At 42.8% G+C, this 17,790-nt stretch overlaps 1 protein-coding gene across 1 annotated transcript in view; it reads left to right on the top strand.

Annotated features, from left to right (window-relative positions):
* The first annotated feature begins 1,148 nt into the window (after positions 1–1,148).
* Positions 1,149–17,790, top strand: part of LOC118387482 (matrix metalloproteinase-17) — a 104,383-nt gene continuing 87,741 nt past the window's right edge. Inside the window, exon 1 of the mRNA XM_035775885.1 lies at positions 1,149–1,747. Coding sequence (XP_035631778.1) covers positions 1,511–1,747 — 237 coding nt within the window. The 5' untranslated portion in view covers positions 1,149–1,510. The remainder of the gene's footprint in view (positions 1,748–17,790) is intronic.

Raw genomic sequence — 17,790 nt, 5'->3', positions numbered from 1 at the left:
GTGTGTGTGTGTGTGTGTGTGTGTTTGCCAGACAAAAATAGTAAATTACATCAGTTATTTGGCTCTAGAAATAATTGCAGGCCGGTGGGCCCTTATTGCGTATCATAATTTTCTAGATACTGCAAGGCCCCATTTGTCAATCATTTCACCCTGAAAACAAATGTCTGGAGAACATCTTACAAATGTCCTAACATGGTCCTCAATTATGCCCTTTTAACTTGCAGGGAACTAGACAAAGATCCAACAGAGAACGTTCCCTTGGGACCATCACGTGATGTCCTGAAGACTAGTCAAATGAAAGTCCTGAGAACATGTAAAGGTTTTCCAAAAAGCTATTGACATGGTCCTCAGTGATATCCTGGTAACTTAATATAATAATAATAATAATAATAATATATGCCATTTAGCTGACGCTTTTATCCAAAGCGACTTACAGTCCATGTGTGCATACATTCTACGTACAGGGAACTAGGCAAAGGTCCCCCAAAGAACATTTCCCAAGGTCCATCAAACCACGTCCTGAAGAGTAGTAAAATGAAAGTCCTGAGAACGTCCTAAAAAGGTCCTAACATGGTGCTCAGTGACTGACATCCTGGTAACTTACAGGGAACTAGACAACAGTCCCCCAGAGAACGTTCTCCCCATACACTTAAACTAGCACCGCCCATGCTAAGCTTAAAGCCTACCTAACCCTCTACACATCCTTGTTTCCACATCAGCTACTGTAGGCTTGCTTCATGCATAGGCCTAGGTAACTTTGCAACATCACCAGGTACTATAGACTATGGGTATGCCTATATAAAATCTCTGTGTTAGGCATGGCCATTTAACTATGGATTTCATCTCTATAATTTTATTTTGGCTAATGATATAGGCCTACATTTTAACCTGTGGACTAACATTGTTTTCATTCGAACAAATCTATTCAGAGATGCCATCTCCAAACTGTGCATGTCTTTCTGATGCACACTGTTGCACCTGTCACTCTGAAACCGAGGTCACAAAATTAAAAGGGCGTCATAGATTCAATACTATGCCCATTCTATGTGGACTGAATTAGGCGCCTTTATTCTCTCCTCCCATCCCTGGCTAAAATCCTCTCCACTCTCTCACCGTGCGTCAGTCTCAGTTTCCAATGCTCCGCGCAGGGAGCGCAAGCCTACCTCCGCTTGTCGGTGATGCAGTGTTGCAGAGGGAATATTAATTGAACGGATTCATTTTCTTTGCCCCGTGGGTATCTTGCACATTCTGAGATAAATAGCCTACATACTCCTATGCCGGGAAATATAAGTTATATGTATTTGTAAATAATTGTCGGCGTAATGTGGTCCACTGAGGAACAGCAATAGCCTATGACTGAAATGTTTTTTCAGGACGCGGATCTTGGTGGAAACTAACTGCAAAATTCCTCAATGTTTTTATTGGCATCTTCGGCTCTGTGTGATATGTGTTTCATGTGTTTACGCGCAACAGTGAGGTAGACTTCTCTTCCATTCCGGTTTGGAAACGGATGCGAGGGATCCGGACCTGGGTGATTTATTTGGTGGTGCGGGGGCAGGGACCCGTGTCTGAGCGCTGCATGAGCAGCGAGTGGCAGGGCATGATGTGTCAATTTTTTCGTAAGTGGAAGTCCGTGCGGCGCGTTTGGATTATTTCTCCAGAGATGCTCCTGCTGCCTATGTTTTGGTTTTTATCTCAGGCTCGAGCGGCACCCTCTCTGACGGCTGAGCAGATGGACATGGGGGTGGTAAGAGCCTATAGTCTTTCGACACTTTTACAATGAATCTTTGAACCTAGGCAACTGCAGTGGACACACATTTTTATGGGTTAAATACGTAGCCTACGCAGTTTTTGGAATAATATAGCTGAACTTTTATCCACATAGGCCTACATGTAGGGCTGTTGAAATAAACTACCTCATAGTTCATCATCAGCATATCAGCATGATGCCATCTCTGGTGTGTTGTAATTGTAAGCTAACTCCTGCGCATTCAGTGAACATTGAGAAATCAAATAGGTTGCTTTATAGTCCATGGCATGGCAGTGATGGAGAAACGTCGCATTTAGTTGTAACCTAGTTATTGGCTTCAATCATTTAGAAACAGAAGTAGGGAAGATAATGCATAATTGGGAGTGAGTAGACTATCGTGTGTCCTGTAGTTTCTCCGGTGCGTTTGCCTAATATATACAAAATAAATGTTCTGTGAAACCAGTCTCACTTTGGGTAAATATTTTAATGGTAGGCTTATGATAAATATTTGGGCATATTTCATGGGCTATTCTATGTGAGCGATTGCTCCCTTAATGTCTGTCAGTGGTCAATGTATAGGCTAGATGCCAAGCTCGTTTGAGAGAAAATAGCTCTGCATGGTTCTCTATAGCACTGTACAGTTTGTAATACATCTTAAAGTAAGGATAAATACAGGAATTACATATACATCCATCCCTGTATTTATCCGTGTTCACTTGCACAATGTGATGTATCCTACAATTCCTGTGTCATAATTATATGTAACCTGGTCTCAGAGCATTTCGTTTCATTCTGTATGTAATTTCGAGTATGATATGTACCTTTGTATGGGGTTTTTTCATTTGTGTATGTTCATCATCCATTTCGTATCGTATGTGAAGAATAAGAATTCGTATGATATGGTACGAATTTGCAAAACATACAATATGTTCCTATTTACAAAACATATGATATGTTACGAATTCCCATTTGTTGTGGCTAACGTTAGCTAGGTGGCTAAAGCTAAAGTTTGCTAGCTGGCTAAAGTTAGCTAGGTTAGGGGTTAGGGTTAAGGTTAGGCATTAGGATAAAGGGGAAGGGTTAGCTAAAAGGGTTAAGGTTAGGGTTAGGGAAGCTTTTCCCAAACTCATTCCTTGGGACCCCAAGGGGTGCATGTTTTGGTTTTTGCCCTAACACTACACAGCTGATTCAAATGATCAAAGCTTGATGATTAGTTGATTATTTTAATCAGCTGTATAGTGCTAGGGCAAAAACCAAATCGTGCACCGAGTTTGGGAAACCCTGGGTTAGGGGAAGGGTTAGCTAAAATGCTAAGTAGTTGCAAAGTCCCTAAAAAGTAGTAAGTTGTTGAAAAGTTGCTAAAATGCTAAAGCGGCACCCTCCTTGAGGATATTCAAACATGCAACCTTTGGGTTGCTAGACGTTCGCATTATACGCCCACACATCTATCTGTCTTATGTAACTATACCAAGCATAGCATATCATACTAATTTGAGTGTCCCGGATGTACTTTTATATGTTACGTCTAGTCTATGAGACCCTGCTGTGTGGCCACATTTATGCACATGCCACATAACCTTGTATGAATGCTTTGAAGATTTAAAGACACAAATCAGAATCATGACTGTCACATCGCCTTAGGGTGGAGAGGTGAGAGAAGAATTTGCTACCAAAATGTTAGCAGATTTCAAACACAATATCGCCCAAGTGTGTAATCATGGAACCATAGGCTTTTGGGGCTCATGGAGAAGTGACCCCTGAAGACATGTCTTACTGTGTGAAATTGCATTTTACTGAGTGGTTCAATATTTCTGCTCGCCAGAGGAGCCACGGGTGATGGTGAAACGATGGCGAGGATGCTCATGCCTCTCAGGTAGTTGACAAAAAATCACCACTAAAATAATCTGTTTATAGCTCATTAAGACGAATAATCAAAACATTGAATTAGTTGAGAAATTCTCTAAATGGCCCTCATTTACCCATTAAAGAAGTTGCCCAAAGCTATTTGATTTAGACTGTATTATCAGAGTAAAATCTATATTTTCTCATTCAGGCTTGTATTCAATAAGCACTATCCAAAAGCTTTATAATGATTTCCCATTCTATTGAGAGGATTATTATCATCCCCAAAATACTTTTGTACAGCATTACAGTCATCTGTCCTGCTCCTACCCTACCCTACCCTACCCACCCCACCCCAAACACCTCTCTCTCTCTCTCAATTAAATTCAAGGGCTTTATTGGCATGGGAAACGTGTTAACATTGCCAAAGCAAGTGAAATAGATAATAGACAAAAGTGAAATAAACAATAAAAATGAACAGTAATCTCTTTCTCTCTCTCTCTCTCTGTCTCTATCACTCTCTCCACCTCATGTAAACTCACAACACACAATATGTAGCTGTTCCTCCCTAGTTTTCAAAGTTAATTCTCTAATATGGAGACTGTAGGGGCAGCATATGATATTTTCTCAGCCCATAAACAAGGGTCACACAAAGGTTTTTTTTCTTGTGCTGACCTCCACATGACCCTCTTGGAGCCCAGTGAGTGGTGTAGGTGCTGTAAGATCGCACATTTAGCAAAGCTGCTCCATGTCTCTGTGTAGCTGACACATTAAACACAGTGGAAACTCTAATTGCTCAGGTGTTACTGTGTGGACCAGGGCCTGCTGGCACCATTGCTGGGATGTGTCAGTGCAGAAGTTGACCAGCTCAGTGGGTAATAGGTTGGCAAATGACTGAACCTTATCAGTGTGGCACAGCAAGGAAGAAGAGGGCTTAGCGAGGGGATCAATCTGCACAACCAGTCCATCCACAACACATGCTTTACAGCAGAGATGTGATCAGGTGATTACACAAACGATTTAACGTACAATACGTAGAAGTTCCCACTGCAGGAGGATGTTGGTCAATACCCTGACAGACAGTTTGAAAGACTTCTGTCCCCTGGATTGCCACCCCATCTCGCCTCCTTCATGCGGCCGGCTGGGTTTAAAGTAAGGTTTGCATGGGGCAGGTGGGTGTGTTGCTCACTGAGAGGCCTTTTCCCCTGCTCAGCAGAACCATGTCTGAGACTACAATGCACCAGGGGCTTGGGGTGAGCCCCCCTTCAGACAGCCCACCAGAGACACAGTGTCTCGATGTCGGGATTATTGTAATTGTACGTCACATGCACAGTCCAATATGCAATTTCACAACATACTTCAAATGGACACATAAAAGGTCTAAACAGCACTATATGCTTTCTGCCCATCATAACATTTTTCCAATATGGTTTTCAGTCTGCTGGTACTGAGAGCCCTAGCTCCCCAGGAGACAACTCTCACAGCTTCCAGACTTCTCTTTAGATGTCATATAGGCCAGTTGAGGAAGCACTGCATTTCTAATCAGCCATCAAATCACTATTGTATAGGACATGTATTCACAATGAATTGCAGTAGAGAGAAAACAACCTCTTTTGCAAAACTGGAGTTGTTATCACACCCTAAATTTAGTCACAGCTCTTATGAGAAACAGTGTGAAATGGTTCTGGCTGAAATGAGTGAAATGTGTGAAGATATGAAGTGATACTGTTTGACTCTTTCATCCTGTTTGGAGATAGGCAGGATGGTAACGACCATACCTCACCAGCCTGTCTCTGTCCTAAAGTGGAGAATCTCATGTTACTGAAATTTCTTTAATATGACAGCACCATCTGGTCCCATCTTCAATGGAGTGGAGAGGATAGGAGGATACCACTCCCAGAAATATCTCACACAGCCCCGCCAGGCACACCAGCACAGCCACCCTCATTAGGACACTCCCCCCTTGAGCACCACACAGTCCAGCCGTGTCACTTTCTCTCTGCTCACTCTGTCCCACCTATAGTGCTTCTCCTCTGGAACTCTATAGATAGGATGCATTCCTTCCCCAACACCTGGCTGTTCCAATTACCCAGAGATGCGTCGTCAAGAGAGGGATGGAAAATAGGGATTGATTGACGGGTAAAGGAAAATGGGTAGGAGTTAGTGTGGCTCTGAAAGGAGCAATCAAACAGAGGCACAACAAAGTGCACACCAAACAAAAAAATCTGTCTCATCACTTAGACAAGGAGCCCACATGAAATCCAAATTGTCTCTACATCTGGGAAGGAACTGTCTCTGGACTAATGCTTTGGGGAGAGATTTGCACCTGTGGAGAGGAGAGAGAAGTTTTTATTTAATTGTCCTCGTCAGCTGTAGTCGTGACCAACATCAAATCAAACTATTTGCCACCGAATACAACAAGTGTAGACTTTACCGTGAAATGCTTACTTACAAGCCCTTAACCAACAGTGCAGTTCAAGGAGAAGAAAGTATTTACCAAGTAGACTAAAATAAAAAAGTAATAATAAGAATAAACAAAATAACAATAACGAGGCTATATACAGGGGTTCGCCGGTACCAAGTCAGTGTGCGGGGGTACAGGCTAGTTGATGTAATCTGTACATGTAGGTGAGGGTGAAGTGACTATGCATAGGTAACAAACAAACAGCGAGTAGCAGCAGTGTACAAGGGGGGGGGGGTGTTGATGTAAATTGTCCGGAGGCGATTTTTATGAATTGTTCAGCTGTCTAATGGCTTGGGGGTAGAAGCTGTTGAGGAGCCTTTTGGTCTTAGACTTGGTTCTCCGGTACCGCTTGCCGTGCTGTATCAGAGAAAACAGTCATTAACTTGGGTGACTGGAGTCTCTGACAATTTTATGGGCTTTCCTATGACACCGCCTATTATATAGGTCCTGGATGGCAGGAAGCTTGGCCTCAGTGATGTACTGGGCCGTTCGCACTACCCTCTGTAACGCAGTTGTCATGCCAGGTGGTGATGCAACCGGTCAGGATGCTCTCGATGGTGCAGCTGTAGAACCTTTTGAGGATCTGGGTGCCCATGCCAAATCTTTTCAGGCTCCTGAGGGGGAAACGTTTTTGTCGTGCCCTCTTCACAACTGTCTTGGTATGTTTGGACCATGATAGTTCGTTGGTGATGTGGACACCAAGGAACTTGAAACTCTCAACCCACTCTGCTACAGCCCCATTGATGTTAATGGGGGCATGTTTGGCCCAACTTTTCCTGTAGTCCACGTACAGCACCTTTGTCTTGCTCACATTGAGGGAGAGGTTGTTGTCCTGGCACTACACTGCCAGTTCTCTGACTGTATACACAACATGTAATTAATGGGATTGGAACCAGGTGTGATGGAAGACAAGACAAAACCAATGGAAAATGAAAAATGGATCAGCGATGGCTAGAAGGTCGGTGACATCGACCGCCGAACACCGCCCGAACAAGGAGAGGGAACAACTTCGGCGGAAGTCATGACATTAACACTATTAACGTTTCCCTTTACTGTGGGAATTGTGATCAAATCAACGCAAAATTAGCCACCGAAACAAAACAAACAATGCAAGAGATTTTGTTGTATGCAGAACGCATCAGAGTAGGATTCTGTTGCATTGACACACAGTTGTCCGTGTCAATGCAATAGAATACTACTCCGATGCGTTCAGCCCATACTCTACAGACCGGTGCGGCATAACAAATCAGAGCTGCAGTAGGCCTACAGTATTTGGAAATAGACCATTGCCCAGTGTTGGAAAAATAACCTAATTGTCAAACTTGAGTAAAAGTAAAGATACCTTAATAGAAAATGACTCAAGCAAAAGTGAAAATCACCCAATACAAGTAATTGGTTTTAAATATACCTAAGTATCAAAAGTAAAAGTTTGAATAATAAAAAAATCCTTATATTAAGAAAACCAGATGGCACAATTTTCTTGTTTTTTAAATTATGGATAGCCAGGGGCACACTCCAACAATCAGACATAATTTACAAACAAAACATTTGTGTTTAGTGAGTCTGCCAGATCAGGGGCAGTGGGGATTTTTTATTTTTTTATTTTACCTTTATTTTACTATGCAAATCAGTTAAGAACAAATTCTTATTTTCAATGACGGCCTAGGAACAGAGGGTTAACTGCCTGTTCAGGGGCAGAACGACAAATTTGTACCTTGTCAGCTCGGGGATTTTAACTTGCAACCTTTCGGTTACTCGTCCAACGCTCTAACCACTAGGCTACCCTGCCGCTCCGGGTCAGGGAAAATGTATGGACTAAACATTATTTTCTTTAGGAATGTAGTGAAGTAAAAGTAAAAGTTAAAAAATATATAAATAATAAAGTAAAGTACAGACACCACCAAAACATACTTAAGTAGTACTTTAAAGTATTTTTATTTAAGTACTTTACACTACTGCCATTGTCATATATACATCTGTGCCATTCACAGTGCCATCTGGGCAAGAGAGGTCGTGAGTAGATGCACTTGTTTTGAGATAAAAGCGAGAGCTGCATGTAGCCATGTGTGCACATTTTATTCATATCCTTTACTAGTTAGTGAGTTATTAGCCCAGTTATAAATCATTTGTAGTCAGCAATGGGGGAGTGATTGTTTCATACAAGAGCACAAACATCTACGTTTGTAGACATCTTTGAAAAGTGAGTCGGGTAAAGAGCTTTTTTTCATCTTAAAGGGGCAGTGTTGTATTTTTAGACAGGCTTGAATAAGCTAAGTAGCCAATAGGCAGAGGGTAGCATAATTTGTCTGATTCTCTGTTATAATGGTATGGGAATAATAATACATTTTATTTTGCAAAGTGGTTTCTTGCATCAAACAACACAACATTTTCAGTCACCTCCTAGTCTGAAGGACAAGTGGATAAACAGGTTAATGTCAAGCCCTGCATGCTTTTTCAGAAGTCTCATGGAATGTAGGCCTACATTAAATAACACACCTTGACTACTACTGTAGGCTGAATGATAGAACAGCTATTTCCATGTTGAAATGTTATGGGATGCATTTTCTCCATCGTTTTTGATGGTAGGCCACTCTGGTAGGCCTACATTATGATCAAATAGCCACAATAGCCTACTTGGCCACTGTTAAAACTGTAACTTAAGCAGGTACAGCCTCCGTGTTCACAGTAAACTCATGCCAGAAGTTACAAAGGAATTTTCACAAGTTTGCGCTCAGCAAACCTGAAATTTGCTGTGTCAATCAGAATTTGAGGGAACATTGGTCTTGACTAAAGTGTGTTGAGTTATGTGACTAGGTCAAAATTGTGTGGCATTTTAATAATAATAGTCTGGTCTGCCTTTTCTTTCTCACAATCCTCTGGTTCCAATGCAGTCCACTTTTAGCACCTCTGTCCTACTTTCAGGAGGCACTGTGGACGCCTGTGACCTCACATTCATTGCACGGTAACGTGGAGGCTCAGATTTGGGGCAAGGAGATTATTTCAGGAACAATGTCTAGGGGGAGGAGGCCACAGTACAAGAGAGAATATTACGGTACGGAGAAAGAGGGAAAGAAAGAGAGAGAGGCACTCAGATGTGTGATATAGTATAGCCATACCCACTCAGAAAGAAAGTGAGATCTAAGACAGCCCTCCAATCCCTCCATATCCAACCTGTCATCCCTTCCTTGTTCAAGTGTATTACGGTGCCGACTGTAGGTTCTTGAGGAGATTGTCAGATTTGCTGAAGGGTTTAGGACAGCATCAAAGGCCCTATCCGTGAGGGTTTGCAGATCCTGACACCTCATTGGCAGGAATCCCAGCTCTGCCTTCTGGGATTCCTGCTTGGCAGCTGTGCTGACCTCATCCTGACCCAGTCAATCTACATGAAGACAGACATATCCAGACCCTCACACTTTGCAGTATAAGATAACAAAATCAAGAAGTTTGTTCTTGTGAAGTGACCACACGCCGAACAGCCACATAAGCATACATAAATTTACACACACCAAATTGGATTACCTCATAATATTCCGAGCAACATTGACTATGATCAGAGAAACAATACTTCACTGGACAGAAAGCTGTCCTTGCAATCTTGAATGCATCAAAAAAAGAGATGTTCAAGGAAATTACAAATTCCAGAAAGGATGGCAGACAGTAGTATTGGATCACATTGTGTGGGTGATGGAACGGGAATGACTTTTCTCTGCAACAGAGCTGCACACAATCTCCCTTTTCTCCATTCACTCACAAGGATTTTTGAAACTGAGGTTTACGAACAATGCTGCTCCACTCCAAGGCAACCATATTGAAAACCCAAAATCACCTCCATATGCTCCCCTGTCTTATGTTATCCAAAGGGGTCCCCCTCTCCCTGTCCAATCTCAGATCAAAGGAATAGTCACCATCACCATCCAAAGGACTACGGAGCTCTTGTAATTACTGTGGTTTCTGGTGTTGTGCTGGCTTGCCTGTCGCAGCTCAAAATAACCCAGAGGCCAGCCAGCCATTCTGGCAATGCAGGAAACGCCAAAGCAACAACATAGGTCCTCTTAGATTGCTTGCAGAAATGAGCAGAATAAAGAAACTGTGTGTATTTGGAGTATATGCACATGTCTGCATGTGATCGGGTGTGTATATGTGTGGTATGCATGCATAATGCTTTCATGTGAAGTGAAAACAGTCAGTAAAGCAGTCACTTCCCACTCTGAGGAAGCAGGCCAAATGAATGTAAAAGACAACCAGTTGCGGATGTGGTTGACAGCCCCCTTTGGCTTTTTTAATAAGTTTGTTCATTTTCCATGTTGTTCTGAGCCACGCAGCAGGTTATCCTGCCGTTTGGCTCTCATTAGCATTTGTCAGTTATTAACAAGATGAAGGAGAGCAGACGAGATTTTAAAAAATGGAAGCGAAAAAGCTTCTTCAGATGCAAGGAACGTCAGAGAAATCATTTTGGTGAGTGGAGGCGTTTGATGTGCAGCGTAGGATCAGCTTCAAGTCTGCCGTGTAATGTTCTCATGACGAGACCCCATTCCTCTGCTGGTCCTTACGGAAGAAGGAAGGAAGGACCAGGCTGGGTTAGCTAGCAGCTTGTTTTCAGAGGTCTGCTAGTGCTAATGGAATTATGTTTAATTTACAAACGCGAGAGGCTGATGGGATCAGGGAATGGAATTGTATTGAGTTATTAGGTGAGAGTAATCAGTCTGTGATGAAAATCATCTTAACCACACTTACAGTATTGGAGAGTAATTGTTACATTCAAGGTTGCATCTATAGGTCCTCATTAGTGCAACAATTAGTTATTGACAGGATTTTCTCTCAGCAGAGCCCGTGGGAGACAAAGAGAGGTGAGAGTCTATTCTCTGTATGAATGTCTTAATGAAAATGTAATGAATTAAAGTGCTGTGTAAAAGAAGTTCAGAAGAAAATAAGTTACTCCTTGATTGACACTGCTTCTCTAGATTTCTCACAGCCCATACAAAGTGCGAAACCACCACGTTACAAACCTGTATCAGTCTATGAGAAATGTTCTAGGAGAAGGCAGGCAGGATCCCTGTGTGGACTGGGTTGGCTCAGTAGGGAGCCAACTAAAGGTAATGCCCCTCGCTGTGTCCTTGATATGGACTCCTCACCTCACTGGCTTCAGTCAAAATGGATTTTCAATAAATGGATTACTGCCTCTGAGTAAGACAACAACATTGTAAGTCACACTGGAAAATATAATCTGCTCAGAGAATAGTGTATATCAGCAGGGATAGAAATGGGCTTATGCTTTAACCTCTTCGCTGCTTGTGGCTTTTAGGTATTCCTGTACTCACATACATTTCACTGGCTTTGTAGAAAAGAGCTCTTCCCTTCAGACGGGATGGTTAGTCCCCAAAAGCCAGAGCCGAAGCTGAAGATGAGCTTCTTCACAGCGGCAGAAGCGGCAGGATTTTTGTTTCCTGATTGGTTCATTCTCTGATCTTTATAACAGTGTTGCAGTAGATTCTAGCCCTATACAGGGGGTCGGTATAAAATGTTTGATGTAGACACTATGTTATGTTGTGATACAAGAGGTGCTCAATATCTTACTCTCATTCTCTCTTTGCCATCTCGCTCTTCTCCTACTCTTTCTCAACTCCCCATGACTTTCATTTAAATAACCTGCACCTCCCTTTTTCTTCTCTCTCCCATTTTCCCCACCCTCTTTCTCTCAATCCCCTCTATGGCTTTGGCACAGAAACTCATCCCAGGGAAGATGCATAGTGATGCAACTGGAAGCCGGTTGGCATTTAATAACCCAACAAGTCAATATGACCTCTATGGTTGGCCGCTCATTAAGTTATGTGCCGCGTCATCAGTTCCATAATTTTTTTGCGCCATTATTAATTTGATTTCAGCCTGGCGCTGATCTGAGGGGCCGTTATTGGCACATCGACCAGGAGTAATGGGCCGAGCCCAGCTAGAATGAAGCTGGTGCACTTTATAGCAGGGTCACAGTAGGGTGTCTTCTATGTTTATGTACAGCCGTGGTTCCCAAACTTTTTATAGTCCCGTACCCCTTCAAGCATTCAATCTCCAGGTGCGTACCCCCTCTAGCACCAGGGGCAGCACACTCTCTAATGTTTGTTTTTTTGCCACACGCACACTATACAATACATTTATTAAACATAAGAATGAGTGTGTTTTTGTCACAACCCGGCTCGTGGGAAGTGACAAAGAGGTCTTATAGGACCAGGACACAAATAATAATATAATAATAATCAATCATTTTGCTCTTTATTTAGCCATCTTACATATTAAACCTTATTTGTTCATAAAACAAATGGAATAACTCACCACAGGTAAATGAGAAGGGTGTGCTTGAAAGGATGCACATAACCCATAATGGGTTGTATTGGAGAGGCTCAGTCTTAAATCATTTCCCACACACAGTCTGTGCCTGTATTTATTTTTCATGCTAGTGAGGGCTGAGAATCCAATCTCACATAGGTACGTAGTTGCAAAGGGCATCAGTGTCTAAACAGTGCGATTTGCCAAGGCAGGATACTCTGAGCGCAGCCCTATCCAGAAATCTGGCAGTGGCTTCTGATGATATTACATTTTCACAGAACCGCTTGTTGCAATTTCGATGAGGTTCTCTTGTTCAGATATCGGTAAGTGAACTGGAGGCAGGGCAGGAAAGGGATAACGAATCCAGTTGTTTGTGTCGTCCATTTCGGGAAAGTACCTGCGTAATTGCGCACCCAACTCACTCAGGTGCTTCACTATATCCCATTTGACATTGTCCGTAAGCTTGAGTTGATTTGCACACAAGAAATCATACAATGATGGAAAAACCTGTGTGTTGTCCTTGTTAATGCAGATAGAGAAGAGCTCCAACTTCTATTATTATTATATTATTAACTTCTGATTCATAGCCTCAATTATGTCCCACACATTGAATATAGTTGCGGAGAGTCCCTGTAATCCTAATTTCAGATCATTCATGAAAGACAAAACATCACCCAGATAGGCCAGTCGTGTGAGAAACTCGTCATCGTGCAAACGGTCAGGCAATTGAAAATTATGGTCAGTAAAGAAAACTTTAAGCTCGTCTCTCAATTAAAAAAAACGTGTCAATACTTTGTAAAAGCGTTATGGTTGCTGCCCATATTGCATAATACAGAAAATACACGAGAGTTCAGGGGCCTTGCTTTAACAAAGATAACCATTTTCACTGTAGTGTGAAAATGTGAATGACATTTTTATTTGGCGTACCCCAGTTTGGGAATAGACCATGTACAGTATAGAAACAGAAACGTGAGCAGTACAATAATGCCCTTAAAGTGACCAAGAGTCCTTACTTACACAAAGACACCTTAAGAGCATGTTTTTATTTAGCGAGGAAAGTCAGTTCAGAACAAATTCTTATTTTTATTGATGAACTAGGAACAGTGGGTTAACTGCCTTGTCAGATTTTAGTACTTCCAACCGGCCTCACAACCACAGATCACTTGTAACCATGCCAGCTCCGGACCTCCACATCCGGCTTCTTGACCTGTGGGATCATCTGAGACCAGCCACCCGGACAGCTGATGAAACTGAGGAGTATTTCTGTCTGTAATAAAGCCCTTTCATGGGGGAAAACTGATTCTGATTGGCTGGGCCTGGGCCTGGCTTCCAAGTGGGTGGGGCTATGCCCTCCCAAGCCCACCCATGGCTGCGCTCCTGCTCAGTCGTGTAAAATTATTTCATTAAGTCTTAAGGAATTTACTTCAATTGACTTATTTCCTTATATGAACGGTAACTCAGTAAAATCATTGAAATTGTTGCATGTTGCGTTTTTGTTCAGTATAATTACCTCTGCATCTAAAAAGAAGAGTTCGGAGAAAGAGAGAGAGGTTCTGTTCTTCCGAGTCTTTTGTGGCATGACTGTTCCTTTTCCTTCCCCAGTCCAAGAATATGGGGACCCAGATGAATCCTCTACTTTTGTGTGCTTTCTCTCATTGTTCAGTAGAATCTTATGATGGACTAAGTCAGGATTTTCAGCGTAAGGTGAAGACAATAGAGAACAGGCTTACTGTGCTCTGCGTCGTGTTATTATCAATTTCTCCAGATCAATTGTCTCCTCCATGCCTGTGGTTTGCATCCCGCAGCCCTAACCACCTTTTCCACTTTACCAATACACTGCTTTAATTAAATGGTTCTGTTTCACCATGTGCCTATATGTCTGACTATAAATACATTTGACCGGGAGACAGTCCCACAAATACAATCCTCCTGATTCACACGAAAATAAACACTCAAGATTTTCCCTGTTTTTGTGGAACGATCTGAAGTCGATGAATATGGTTTGCGATAACTTATGGAAGTGTGTAAACAGGCCGTGTGAAGTGTTAAATTATATATTTATAATTTAACACATAAGCAGGCATTCTATTAATTTGCTAGTCGCATTTGTCTTAGAGCCCCGTAGCCCACTGCTGCTGCCTGGCTGCCAGACTGCCAGACTGTCACACTGCCAGACTGCCATTCATGAATGTTACATTCATGTTTCTGTCCTCTTAGATCTCCTTGCTCTGCCTAGGGGTAAGTGTCTGGGGCTGGGGTTTGACAGCAGGCCCTGCAATAAGGCGAGCCCCATGGTCCCAGTGTGGCGTCACAGACTCATATACGTGAAGACGGGATTTAGGGAGAGAGGAGACTGAATAGCTAATTAACAGTCATTAGTCTCATTAGTACTGTGATCAGTGGGTGCTGCTGTGTGGGGTGGTATCACTACCCACCCTTCCTACCATGCCAGCTAAGCTCTATATGGGCACTCCTCCTCACCATCCAGCATGGCAAATGAGATCTAATTTAGCATGAGCCAAGCAAGAGGAACTCACAGGCCACTGCATACATTGGATCACTGACGCACGCACACATACACACACGCACACATACCCACACTCACACATACACACATGCACACAGAGCTGTAATGCCACAGTATGTGGGTTATTTGAGTCCAGACCATTTTATTAATGGGAGTGTTGGTGGAGTTTGAACTTTGGCACAATTTCTAAGAACAATCCTGTCTAGGGGTGCCAGGTAGCAGCTAGTGTCCCCTCAGTCTCCAACCAAAACACAATCTCCTGCCTCACCTTATTTCTTCAGAATTGGTTGTCCATTTTCAATTTAACAGTTTTTTGCTTCAGCAGTACTTGTTTTAACTTTGTTCATTCAAAAGTCTTTGCCTCTGAAAATAGCCTTTTCTCCATCACTGGTTGACGGTGATTCACAGTGGGACATTGTTGTGCTGTTTCATGGCCATAGGTGTTGTGTTCTCTCCATTTCTCTCCATGAACAAGACACACAATATCTAGACTATGTAGACTGTCTTCGGCCCTGCCATTCTAGTGGCCCCTGGCATTCCACCCACTCTGAAAGCTGCTGGCACAGTCCCCGTACTCAGGTAACACAGGAAAACTTTATGTCACAGTAAGTCCTCGTCACCCAACACTGTGATGCACTTTTCACCACCCGGGGCAATTCTGAAATGTTGTTTTCATTGTGTTATTGTGATGTTCCACTTCCTACCTTTTCTGGGGAAACTGCTAGTGTGTCGAATGCAGTTTGTTGCAGCTAGGGGTTGTAACATCCTTGCGTGTGAAAATGGCAGTAGAAACTTTCACACTGTCTGCCTTGCAGGATGAAAAGTTTGTTTATCCTGTGGCATGATGGGGCTTGTAATATCCATTGTCAGGATTTTTTTGTATGTGGTTTAGGTGTGTGTGGGTTCAAGGCCAGTTGGTGTTGTTACTTAATGTGTTGTCAAGGAGGCTCACGGCTTAAACTAGGAGGGCAAATCTGTCTCTATGCCACTAGTCTTTACCTTCCTGGCCATGAATTATATACAGACACATACATACATACTCACACACATAGTTGTACATAGACATACACAACAAAATATAAGCACAACATGTAAAGTGTTGGTACCATGTCTCATGAGCTGAAATAAAAGATTACACAAATGTTCCATATGCACAAAAAGCTTATTTCTCTCAAATTTTGTGCACAAATTTGATTACATCCCTGTTAGTGAGCATTTCTCCTTTACCAAGATAACCCATCCACCTGACAGGTGTGACATATCAAGAAGCTGATTAAACAGCATGATTATTACACAGGTGCACCTTGTGCTGTGGAAAATAAAAGGCCACTTTAAAATGTGCAGTTTTGTCACACAACACAATGCCATAGATGTCTCAAGTTTTGAGGGAGCGTGCAATTGGTATTCTAATTGCACGAATGTCCACCAGAGCTGTTGCCAGATAATTGAATATTCATTTCTCTACCATAAGCCCCCTCCACATCCGGCTTCTTCACCTGCGGGATCATCTGAGAACCAGCCACCCGGACAGCTGATGAAACTGAGGAGTTTTTCTGTCTGTAATAAACCCCTTTTGTGGGGAAAAACTCATTCTGATTGGATGTGGGTGGGCCTATGCCCTCCCAGGCCCATCCATGGCTGCGCCCCTGCTCAGTAATGTGAAATCCATACATTAGGTCTTAAGGAATTTATTTCAATTGACTAATTTCCTTATATGAACTGTAACACAGTAAAATCATTGAAATTGTTGCATGTTGCATTTATTTTTTTGTTCAGTATATATACACATACTGACACTCAACCACATTCATTTAAATAGTACAATAACACTTAGACCTACACAAATAAATGCATATGCATACAGTCACACTAACGCACCCTGGCTAGTACACACAGTAATAACTCACAGACAAACACAAACCACTCACCTATTCAACCAGCCTGAGGATTTGCATTCTCCCCGGCACGCACACACAATTTCATAGTGTCCACACACACACACACACACACACACACTTAGGGATTCTCCATAACACTGGATGGCGTTTCACAGTTATGCAGGTGTTCCTTGGCAGGTCTGGTGGATGGCAGTCAGTCTATGTGTGTGACTGTGCATGTCTTTCTCTTCCTTCTGTGACATATGGAATAAATATCACAGTAGGGCACCAGGCCAGCTTTATTCAATCCTTTAGTGTGTGGCGTTTGGCACGGCACCATGTCAAATTGGTACCCAAAAGAGATCCAACATCAAATGGTTCTAGAGGTTTGGACCCACTTTGGCAGTTAAATAAAACTACTGTTTTAGGGGGTCTCCAAATTGGCTCCGACATCACAGTTTGTTTACTTTCTAACTTGAGCTGACTTATTTACCGTGTGTGTTCTCCCTGGTGGGGTCTAATTCAGAAGCACACATATAAACCGCTGACTAACTGAGAGCCTCTGATGTGGGATTTGGTCTTTATTTTCACTGTAAATACTTGCCAAGGGGTGATGGGGCCAGAAATGGGTACTTCCTCCACCACAGTGAAAAGGTGCCAATGATGGGATGGATAACATCTGTTATCAGAAGCTGTATTTAGGTGCGCCTTCGCCTCCATCACTGTCACGTTACCACTGTGAATCAGTCTACAGCTAGGCCTCCTTCGAAAACATAGCACGCCGGAGGAACAGCTGCCCTCCGGAACAGCTCCATCGCTCCCCCTTCACACGCAGACACACACTTGACCGGTCCAATGCAGATCGCTCTCATCGAGCTGACAACAGTTACCATTAACCGGTCGAGGTAAGCCCCACACAGAGGGCCAGTGTGAAGGATCTGCCATATTGATCCCCCCCTTCTCTCTCTCTATCCATCCCGGTAGGTTTGAATGAATCACCTGTCCTGTGTCTATG

This window comes from Oncorhynchus keta, chromosome 9 (genome assembly GCF_023373465.1).
Source record: "Oncorhynchus keta strain PuntledgeMale-10-30-2019 chromosome 9, Oket_V2, whole genome shotgun sequence".
NCBI lineage: Eukaryota > Metazoa > Chordata > Actinopteri > Salmoniformes > Salmonidae > Oncorhynchus > Oncorhynchus keta.
The sequence above is the reverse complement of the archived record's forward strand: the minus strand, read 5'-3'. Positions and strand labels throughout refer to the sequence as shown.